Here is an 11,244-nt window from a genome sequence, read left to right as displayed (position 1 = left end):
AAGATATCCATAAACTCTAATAAAATGAAGAGGGGGAAGTGAATATATAAACAATTTAGACCTATCGTAATATTCTCTTGGCTCCAAAATAAAAAGTTTATGTTTTTGTATCTGCTTTTGTCTTTAGTTAAATTTCAAATAACTTACCAAAGTACTTTATAATAGGCTGCAACATAATTTATTTTTGTACTTACTAACTAGTTTTACAGTTGATGTTCCGAATTAAAAAATTTCTGTTTTTACAAGTAAACTATACAGTAGTTTTTACATTACATTAATACTGGGAAGAAAAATTCCAGGAGACTGTTAGATGATGCTGTATATTCCTATGTACCTACTACATAAACATCTTATTTGTTTTTTTAATTTATGTGATTATGGAAAGGTCTCTAGCCCACATGAAAACTACTCCAAAAATAATTGTCTATATTATAGATTGAGTGAAATAGAATAGCTTCATCTTATTCAAAGTACGCCGAGTACATGTTAAAAAATCTGAAGGAGAAAAAAATCAGTTTAAGCTGCCAAATATACACAAGGTACCTACCACAAATATTTCTCTAATAAAATAAGTTTATAGCAACTTCATTTGAGTTAATAATAAAATGTTGGATTTACCTTGTTTCAAATCATAACGTTGATGAACCTATTTAATATATGCGATACAAAAAATTAAATAAATATGAATTATTTGTCCAACTTCCATCTGTAGACAAAGAAATTATGATTTAGCATTAGCGCCATCTACTAAAAGTCGCTAAAGGAATATTATTTCCGAGTTTCGTTCTGAAAAAAAAAACCCGTAATAAAATTTTCAACTCGATTCTGAAATATTGCCAAAACTAGAGAAATAATTTTTATATTTATAGAAACAAAAGCCACATTTTATTAAGTACATTTGCTATGAAATACTAAAAATGTTTGGTCTAAGAGAAAATCAAGAAAGAAAAGAACAAGAAACTAATAGAGAAATCAGTAGAAAATTAAAGGTAATTCTAAAAAAGAGAAAGAAAAACAAAATAATAAAACTCGGCAACAATAAAATCAAGACACCACGATTTTTTAAATTATATTTAAAAAAAAAAACACCATATAACAAACTAATCTTTGTCGTCCTCATCTGCTTCTTCGTAATCTTTCGTTTTGACATCTTGATCTTCACCGAACTGTATAACATTGTCTATAGTTATCAAAACATCACCGATACTTTCGTGGTCCTTCAAATTGAGAGGAATGAAACGCACTAAGGAATAATCTTCTATTAACTTTCCTATGGTTTCAGTCAATTTTCGGTGCTTTTCGTTGAAGGCTGAGTTACCAGACAATTCAATATCCCCTAAAAAGCCACCCACAAACATTTTTATTCAATTATCCCGGTAAGTTAATCAAAAGATGGTTACAAACAAGTAATAAATGGCGCAAAGTTTCCGTTGGCGTGTCTTACCTAGAATGGCGTGCGAATCTGGTTCTAAGAACCTATCCAGTCGTTTTCTTGCGCCTTTGCTCAGGAGATCCATTTTTGACAGTATATTCACGTGAGGCAGCTCCAAGTTGACCATAACACTTAACGCAGCCATCGTACCTAGTTCGGCAACGAATTACAATAAATACATATCAAGTTATGACGATTTGTTTCAGTTTATAAAAAAATTCTCGTATGTGCTATGACGGCACAAACTTTGTTTTCGAAATTCATAATTCAATAAAAAAAATTATCTCGACTCATTCAAATATTGCAATTATTTTTAGGAAATTTAAGTCGGGATTTCTTAATTTGGACCATAATAGAAATCTAAAATTTTACTATTTATATAACTTACCTGAGAGGAACTTTGCACCGTCGGTCATAAACTGTACATCAACGAGGAAAACGGAACATATACTGAAGTTCCAGTCTTGCAGCTGCTTTACAAGTTTTCTTATGGCTGTAAGATGTGTGTACAACTCTATTTGACCAGGACAATCGAATAAAATATAATCGTCCTCTTGATCGCCCATTTTGTCACGCAACCAATCAGAATTTTCTAGGAGATATTCGATGCAAAACACCAAACCACCTTAAACCAGAAAAAAAAGTATCGCTTCTATAATTTTCGATTCATGTAGGATATTTTGTATCAAAAGGTGAAAAGTTTTGTACCGTTTGGACCAAAATGAAGCTCTTCATCCTCCATTGTGTCCTGGACATGGATAAGTTCTCTGATATCTACCAACGGTTCATAGTCGAAATGCTCTGCTGCTGGGTCTAGATTTACCACCTCGATGTTCCTTTTCACGTCGACACCATGTTGTACAAGAGCGCTGCAGTATGTCGACTAGAAGAAAGGGTTACTTTATGATTCAAATTTTAATTTTAATAGAATGCTTAAAATTCAAATATTAACCCCTACCTTTCCGCTACCAGCAGGTCCTATGACTAGTTGGGCGTATCTCATTTTTTAAGGAATTGATTTTATACAAAATTAAAGCAAAATTAGGGCAAAGAATGAAACAATCATTTTAGGTTATGTTTATTCAACAATCAACATTCAAGTTTCTCTCTCTCTAATTTTCGTTTAAATTCAAGTTCAAATAATCTGGTAAAGTTAGATCATATCCTGATTGAAATTTATCAACTGGTTGAGTTTGGTGTTGCCAAATTGAGAACGTTTTAAACTAAAAAAAAAAAAAGTAGATTTAGAGTAGAGTAGAAAGTTAGAAACACATATTTGAATTATTAAATAATGTTATATTTTTCTTGTTATTGTTGGCTATATTACAGTTTATTTATAATTTGTGGTTGTGACAGTGGCAGGACTGATAAATGACAAATTACCACATACTTCTATCCTATCTATCTATCGATAGAAGTATGTGCAAATTACATACAAATTGTCAAATTTAACCTATGAAAGATTTGTCATCTTTTTGGACTATTAGACAAACTAAGACCAGTATTTGAAAATCGTTTGTTATATATAACTCAACAATGCCTGTAAGTACAGTTTTATTTATTTTACGTAAATCGATTTGCCTTTTAAGATTCCGACATATTTTGTTATCAGAGGGTGTGGTAACAACCGGAAAAAAAACCAACTAAAGTTTAATTTGAAATATATCAGCATTTAAGCATATCAGCATGATTGTATCTAATTTTAGGCATACCATTCGAGTTTTTTGGATCCCCCACAAATAATAGGGAACACAGCAATTTTACCGTTTAAGACACAGTTTCGTGGGCCTGCGCCACCACAGTTCAACGACCAAGACATAATCGATGAAACCTTGTATTATTTTAAAGCTAATGTATTCTTTAGGACGTATGAAATTAAGGTAAGTGCTACATAACCTTAAAAAGTATTATAGGCCTAAAAATACGTTGCTGGTCTCATTTCTTTTTATTTTTAATTTTCACTAAAGATAAATTGATTTCGTTTTAGTCAGAGGCCGATAGATTGCTTATTTACATCACATTGTACATAACGGAGTGTCTAAAGAAGCTACAGAGGTGTAATAACAAGAACCAAGCACTGAACGAGATGAAAACTTTAGCCATCTCGAGGTTCGACATTCCTGGAGATGCAGGGTTCCCCCTCAATTCCGTTTACAGGTGAGGGTTTATAAAAAATTTAAAAAAATTATTACATATTGTAAGGTTTTATTTGACGATTGCAGTAAGCCAGCGAATCAGAGTGAAACGGAACTCCTCAAAGCATACTTGACACAACTGAGACAGGAGGTGGGGCATCGCGTCTGCGAAAAGGTGTTTGGCGAGGACGGAAAGCCCAGCAAGTGGTGGCTGTGCTTCGCCAAGAAGAAGTTCATGGACAAGTCGCTCTCGGCACCTGGCCAATAGGTTTTGATATTTGTAACCTCGATTTAAGTATTCGTGTAATCGTAATTTTATATTTTAAATGATTTTATCAGAATAAAAGTCACAATGTTCAGTTTCGGTTGTTCATTCAATGTGGTTCCAATTTTTTTCCTAATTCTTTTTGTTAGTATTCTCACTGTAAATATTATACAGGGGCCACCATAAAAATTGCATCAAACAGGGAACATTTTTATGATTTGAGAGAAATCCTTTTGCTTGGCTGAACATCAAATAAGGGCACACTAGATATTAGAAGTTTAGGAAAAAATGCGTAATCAACCAAAATTAAAAAAATAAATATTTGACGAGTCCAATTTAAAAAAAAAACTGTTTAAAAAGTCAAAAAGTGAAATTTTTAAATTTTTAATACTTAAATTTTGTCAACATGAATAAAAGCTATTAGGAATTTGGTCAATACCACTTTTTTTTTTAATTTAAGCATTTTTACTTTTTACTGATTAAAATCAACCTATTTTCTTCTAAATCAAAAATCGACCAGTACAGTAATGAGCTACAATGAATAAATAAAGCTTTTTAGCCAGACATGAATAAATAAGATATTTTTTTACATTTTGAATATTAACAAATATTTGTTTGTTAATAAAAACAATTATGTAAGGATAATAATTGTTTTCGAATGTTAGTTTGCACAGTTTAGTACTTTTAAGATTGTTAACATATTCACTACGTTTTATAATTGAATATGAGTTTTCAGCATTACATAATATATTCGATTAATTATTCAGTTTGTAGTACGTATACCTTATTGTGTGACTTATTGCTTTTCAATGAGTTTGGTTACCTATTTAAAATGACACAACGGCTAAAAAAAAAACTCACTCGTTCGTCCATAGCTTTATTTAAGGATCTGCTGCACATTGATTTTGAAACCAGTTACAAAATTCTAAACGGCTGGGTTAAAATCAGCTGTTTTTCTTCAACTTTCGAACGTTCTAAGTCTGCCGACGTGTTCCGTCTCACGAAGTAGGGCGACAAATTAACGGAGCTGAGAGATAATTCGCTTATTTTTTAAAAGGTCGAGTAAATTTTTTTTTCAATTTTCTGTCTTTATTAGGCCTTCTGAATATTAGGTTAATATTAATGACGTTATGACTGAATTATAAAAATAATTACTTCTTTCAAATTTTTATCATAAAAAGAAAAAATGTTCTTTTGAAAATTCGGCTTCAACCATTTTTTTTGCATAGTTTCTTTTTCAATCAACATTCTAATTTCAACAAGTGATTCTCTTCATATAGGATTCTACATAAAAACTAATAATTATTATTGTAATATACACAATGTTTAAAGAACAATTTAAGAATTTTTAGAATTGGATTGAAAATAACGTTGCAGCTGATTTAAAAAAAAAATAAGGTTTTTCTAATTTTTTCTGTATAAACATCGGATAAATAGCAATATTATCTTTTCTATGCCAACTTTTTTATTGTTTCCTATGCCATTGAAAACCTCTATGAGAATTTTTTCAAATTTTTTCACCCAACTCCAAAAAAGAGAATTTTTGAAAAAATAGCTTTTTTTTTAAATAACCATAACTTTTTCAAAAATCGAGTTATCGGGACTTTTTTATTCAAAATTTTTGTTTTTAAATGTACTTTTTGAAAAAAATAGATCAAAATTATCTGGACCTGTTTACCGTTTTTTTTTTCAAATTTCGAAGGAAAACAAAAATTTCTCAATTACTATTTTTGAATTTTTTTTTTTTTTTTTCTTATAAAAACTGACATTTTTTATAAATCCTCAATTTTTTTCAGTAGTTTTTTCGTTTTCCATTTTCTTTTATTGATTGAAAAAAATTTTTTTTTAATTTGAAATTTTTTTAAAATGTATATAGAATCCCAAAATTGAAAAAATATATATGAAAGAAATAATTGAAAGTGGTAAACATAAAGTATATTTCGATTTTTTTTGAAAAAGTTGAGAAAAAATAGATTTTGAATAATTTTTTTGTATTTTTTTCAGAAACTACATACAAAAACAAAGAAAATGAAAAAAAAGTTGTTATTTGGTCCATTTTTGGACAATAGTGGGCTTTAAAAAAGACATGCAACACATTTGAACTCAAATAAATCATTTTGAAACCATCCTCTTTTGACTTTTTGAAATTGTCATCAATAGCTGCATAGAATAATTTTTTCAATTTTGGGATTCTACATATATACATTTTCAAAAATTTATGTTGTGAAATATGCTAAATTTGAAAAAAAAAAATTTTTCAATAAAAAAAATAGAAAACGAAAAAACCACTGAAAAAATTTGAGGATTTATAAAAAATGTCAAAAAAAAAATTCAAAAATGGTAATCGAGAAATTTTCGTTTTTTTTTCAAAAATTGAAAAAAAAAAACAGTGAAGATAGGTCCAGATAATTTTGATCCATTTTTTTTTCAAAAGGTACATTAAAAAAAATTTACCAATAACTCAATTTTTGAAAAAGTTGTGGTTATTTAAAAAAAAACAATTTTAAAAAATTCATTACTTTTTTTGAGTTGGATGAAAAAATTTGAAAAAATTCTCAGAGGTTTTCAATGGGGTAGAAATTAATAAAAAAATTTCAGCCAAATCGAAAGGGGTCAGGGTTAAAAGTGGTCGATTTGACGTGGAATGCCCCATATAATTTCACTTAGAATACTAACCTCATTTATCTCAAAATCTTTAATTAAAAAAAAACTGTAAATACTTTTTATTAACTGCAAAAAATTACAACGCTAAAATAAATGTAACACTAGCACCTTATACGAATAAAAACAGACAACAATAACAATTTTTTAAACTTAAATGAAGCTCTCAAATAGGTCCACCAGCCTTTTGATTTCTTTTCTGTAATCTTGTTAAGGAGCAATAATACAGTAATGGAGAGAAACTGAAATTAGTTATAACCTTTTTAATTCCTTTGTAGAAAGTTTTAGGGGTCTGCAATCCATCAGTTTATAGCCTGCTTTACGTCATTTTAAACCCTGAAATTGCACTACACACAAAGGGCTTTTCTACTGTGGAAATAAATAAAAATCACTGGGAGCCAGATCTGGAAAATAGGGTGGATGTGGAAGTAAATAAGCTTAGATTTCCTTGGTTCCGTCTTGCATGGACTTACTGCAGTAATAGATGGGCATGCAACATTTCAGGACATTGCCCGAACAGCTTTATTTCATTTTGAAAGTAATTAATCCAATAAATGTCAAAAATTGTTGCCTAAAAATTCTATCAAACGAAGTTAATGTTCTTCAATAGTAAAAATCTAGCTACGAAAGATATCTAGAATCTTAACTGATGATATTGCAGCCCATCCCATACAAACATTAAATTACCTTCGCAATATCTACAAAACGGCTAGTAATTAATGATTAAACACACCGACAAAATTTTTCACCAGAAGCCGACTATACTTGTCAAAAGGTTTTTGGCTGATCCATATCCATCATGTCTCACGTCTAGTTTTCGCGATATCCTAACCTAAAAGTGTGAAAAACTAATTCGTTACGAAGTTTTCATCAATCTTTCCAAAATTCCCACTGTTGCGCCCAAAAATTGTTCTATGCAGCCAAACTACTACTTCGATGCAGCAGCCCACATCCCTGACAGCTCGATTTGAGGGTGGCGAAGCTAAGCCTGAATCTAAACTCTAAACATTCTCCCAATGTAACAAAATTGTACAATATTAAAATGATTAACTCAAAAGGATGTTATAATTTTAAGATGTCAAATCCAGTCAAGGTCCAGGAAACCACACTAAAATAAAACCCACAACAGAGACGCACATAGAAACTGCCGTAGATGCGATCAAACGTCTACCCTGGAAATCGGCAGTTCAGTAACCAGGCATGGGTGCCTGGCCAGTGCTTGTAACATGCTCAAAAGTCAATAATAAGACAAAATTATAAAAATTTCATATAGTTATTGGTAAATAATTGAATCTGTTTATAAGTAATTTTAAGCAGGATCCAAAATTTTTACAATTTGAGATGCACAGGCAGATTATGCACGATAACGGAAAAAATTCACTATTAAAGGATACATTCTAATGGCATGTCCCTCTACGATCTTCATCGACTGTGTTACTTCCTCAGCTTTGGCCATCATTGTGTACATACTCTAAAAATGGACGTCCAATAATTATAAAATTACAATTTTCTTGGCTAACCGCTCTTTAAAAACGTACGAGACATTTTTAAACAAAGTTTAGTAAGATTTATATATGTATTTTTCAAGAATAAAATGCTGATACGACCTTTTAATAGAAATTATTCAATAAAAGCGTGCAACAACTTTTACTACACAGACTCTTACAAAAAGCCAAATTTTTACACTGTAGAGAATTCTCTCTTGACACGGTCGTAGATAAAAATGCTCTTTTTAAACTTCAAGACAACAGCTGAAGCGATTCCCTATGCAATTTTTTCGTTTTCTTCCAAAATGTTTCAAATTAAACTTAATATTAAAGATGTTTTTACTTCATGTTACTAAAAGGCCCCATTTTTAAGATAAATGGCAAAATATCAAGTAATCCTTAAATAAACCAGGTGCTTTCATTAATTTTGAACATCTTGTATCCCAAAAACAAAGTGTGTCCAAACTCGTATTTAAAGGAACTTTTTTTTATTAATTCGTGACAGTATCCATCATTAAAGTTTGGCTAAGCTTTTTAGTTAAACCCTGTATAGTAATTGACAATTTCAATTATCAGTACCTACCTGTTATATTAAAAAGTGTTAAATTATTAACCAAATTCATTTAGGACTATCTTCCATATTTCAACAAAAAAAGTACGATGATTAATATAAAATATGCCTGAAAAAAATCTGTACTTCCTTTATAAACCCTACCTTTATATTAGAATCCATTGCATCGGACATTTTTGAAACAGCATTTTTGTAGACATCCACATTATCGGCTGTTATCGACGATATCTTAAAAAAAAAGTAAAAATTTCATTGTAACTGACCATATTCTGCTAAACAGTAATTACAATCTCGTCACACGACATTTGTTTCGAATAAGTATCTTTTAAAATTTTAATTAAAAATAATTTTAAAGTTCAGAACCATCCACTTTTTTTTTAATTTTTGTAGTTGCCAAATACGTTACGTTTTTAAAAAATCAAGGTTAACTCACAGAGTGCAATATCCCGCACAAATTTTCAATGAGGCTATCTATCGATGTGGCCATTCTGTGCGCCTCGCATTCCAAATCGTTTATTAGCGCGGTATCTATTTGTCCTACCTGCGGCACCAACAGCTGCCTATATAGCGGACTCGGCGTGCAAATCCTAGAGCTGCTGCCTCCTGTGGGGGCATCTGAAAGCCCGTTTTATATACAATGTGTCCCACGACTGCGTCCTGGAGAGTAAACACTTTTTTTATTCGTAAATTTATGAGAAAACGTCAAGCTGAAAAGGAAAAAAAATTTGAAATAAATAATTTCTTACTCCAATGCCATTGTATGGAGTCATTATTTTAGTGGAAATTAAAAAAATATAAAACTACAACGAATTTGGTATAGCTGCCTAAATGTCCTATTGCTAACCCACAGATGGCACCACAAATCAAAAATCCATGTATGCTAGATATCAAAAGGTAGCGTCTAACACAATTTTGTGGATTATTTTGATGTTTTCTGGTGTTGTTGTCTCATTTGAACGTGCCAAACGTTTGGAATCATCGTAGTCCGTACAGCCCTCGGTACAGCCAGGTTTAAACTCAGCAAAACACTGACAAATGGTTGTTCAATGGAGCAGATTCCTCATAACACTTTTCAAGCCATTGCTGTGCTTGAACGATGTTTTTACATTTACATTTTATCAAAAACGGTGTTTAATCAACACGCGAAATTCAGTTTTGTGAAATGTTTCAAAAAGTAAGGTCAGCAAAACTTCAATATCTCTATAATTAATGGTCGAAATGTCACAAAACTTTGACACGTTGCTTTTCGATATATCAAAACATTGGAGTAAGATTTTCAAAAAATTTGACACGCTGTATATAAAATCATGAAAACAGTAGCATTTTTAGACCTGAAGACAAACGGGAACTTCTATAAAGAATTACATTTTCTCATTAATTTACAAATAAATACTGTTTCGTTTTCAGGACACAATCCCAAAACACACTGTATAGTGTACATACAAAAAACATGCAACATATACGACAATCCTTTCTCTAAGTTAAAATTGTAAAATCTGCATTAAAACCATAATTTTTTTTTAGTTATTAGTTAAACCACATACCTTTTTTTGAAACGGGACTGGAAAGCCTTATCTTATGCTCCAAATCCTCCGTTACAAAGTGGGTCATGTTGCCCTCGACGTGTACGGTCCCTTCTAAAGTTAACGGAGCTAAAGGCTTAGAACTGGGCAAATTTTTCTCACAAGGCAATGTCATAGGCCTCTGTCGGATATGCTCTAAAAGCGGCGAGGCATCTAAAGATAGCGGCAGAGATACCTCGTTTTCCGGGCTATGTCCAGATTTGAAAGAGATTTCACTGTACGACTGGGTCATTTGTTGCGATATATCATCGTCGTCGATGTCTGGGTCCGCATCAAAGTGATCCTCTGGTTTGGGTTGTGACGTCGGTTTCGAGGGTCTCTATGAAAGCACCGTGGCAAAGTTTATATCACACGTTACAAAGATACAAAAAATTGTATTTTCAAAAACTAACCTCAATTTAGACACAGTGTGCATATACGCTTTTTTCTACCTTTTAATTCCAATTTGAACGATCACTATAATTTTGATCACTGATTATAAATGTTTCGCACTATCTATTAGCGTATGAAGCAATGACAAATAAAGAAAAATCAATAAATTGTGCATTACAGAAAAACTTACAGCTGGCAAAGGTGGAGGTAGTTTAGGAGCTGGTTCTGTGGGTGGCGGAGGAGACGGAGTAGAGTGTTCATCAGAATCCATGTTAGAATTAGATTTGAACTATTCCTATTTTAATTTATAAATTTTCTTTAAAAGAAAACATTTTTCTATCCAATTCCAATTACTACAAACGTCAAACTTTTGACAATCTCCTCTTCTTCCCCTATTTTAGACACTAGCATTGACCCACTGACCTATATCCTATATTAGATTTATAAAGTTCAACCAATTGTTTATGCCCAAGCAGAATTCGATTCTGAACAATTAATTACAAACAATAACTGTGTAGAGAAAGCATAAGCACGGCACAACTCAATCACAAACGAAAAATGAAACTTATTTACAGTTACAGAATATGTCTGTTTGAAATTGGCAAGGTTACCCCACATACTTCTATGTGATAGAAGTATGTGGGTTACCCACAGGGAGATTAGACAAGGAGCACGAACTGATAAGGGAAAATTGACAAAAGATTTTCAGTGCAATAGTAGAAATTAGTTTTTGCCGCT

General features: G+C 31.4%; 3 protein-coding genes across 4 annotated transcripts; 1 reads left to right on the top strand and 2 right to left on the bottom strand.

The window, feature by feature from the left end:
- Positions 1–1,056: 1,056 nt before the first annotated feature.
- LOC108917928 (GPN-loop GTPase 3) lies at positions 1,057–2,515 on the bottom strand. Its single transcript, XM_018724738.1, has 5 exons — positions 2,391–2,515; positions 2,141–2,315; positions 1,821–2,057; positions 1,445–1,582; positions 1,057–1,336 (listed from the first exon to the last, which is right to left on the bottom strand). The coding sequence occupies exons 1-5, from the start codon at positions 2,433–2,435 to the stop codon at positions 1,101–1,103; spliced, it is 831 nt and encodes a 276-aa protein (XP_018580254.1). The 5' UTR covers positions 2,436–2,515; the 3' UTR covers positions 1,057–1,100.
- A 349-nt stretch (positions 2,516–2,864) lies between these two features.
- On the top strand, positions 2,865–3,928 carry LOC108917921 (actin-related protein 2/3 complex subunit 3). The gene is made up of 4 exons (XM_018724731.1): positions 2,865–2,974; positions 3,139–3,312; positions 3,420–3,589; positions 3,655–3,928. The coding sequence occupies exons 1-4, from the start codon at positions 2,969–2,971 to the stop codon at positions 3,833–3,835; spliced, it is 531 nt and encodes a 176-aa protein (XP_018580247.1). The 5' UTR covers positions 2,865–2,968; the 3' UTR covers positions 3,836–3,928.
- Positions 3,929–6,415: 2,487 nt separating this feature from the next.
- Positions 6,416–10,872, bottom strand: LOC108917923 (BLOC-1-related complex subunit 6). Of its 2 annotated transcripts, none has more exons than XM_018724733.1 (6): positions 10,697–10,872; positions 10,096–10,453; positions 8,985–9,166; positions 8,696–8,779; positions 7,888–7,964; positions 6,416–6,692 (listed from the first exon to the last, which is right to left on the bottom strand). In XM_018724733.1, exons 1-6 carry the CDS (start codon positions 10,775–10,777, stop codon positions 6,647–6,649), a joined length of 828 nt encoding a protein of 275 aa, XP_018580249.1. In that variant the 5' UTR covers positions 10,778–10,872; the 3' UTR covers positions 6,416–6,646. The 2 variants fall into 2 exon arrangements, with proteins under 2 accessions (XP_018580249.1, XP_018580250.1); XM_018724734.1 differs by having other exon boundaries at positions 6,601–6,692; positions 9,093–9,166.
- Between the last annotated feature and the right edge of the window lie 372 nt (positions 10,873–11,244).

Source organism: Anoplophora glabripennis, unplaced genomic scaffold (genome assembly GCF_000390285.2).
Source record: "Anoplophora glabripennis isolate ALB-LARVAE unplaced genomic scaffold, Agla_2.0 scaffold66, whole genome shotgun sequence".
In the NCBI taxonomy this organism is placed as follows: Eukaryota; Metazoa; Arthropoda; class Insecta; order Coleoptera; family Cerambycidae; genus Anoplophora; species Anoplophora glabripennis.
Note: the sequence above shows the minus strand (reverse complement) of the source record. Positions and strands in the feature narration are given on the sequence as shown.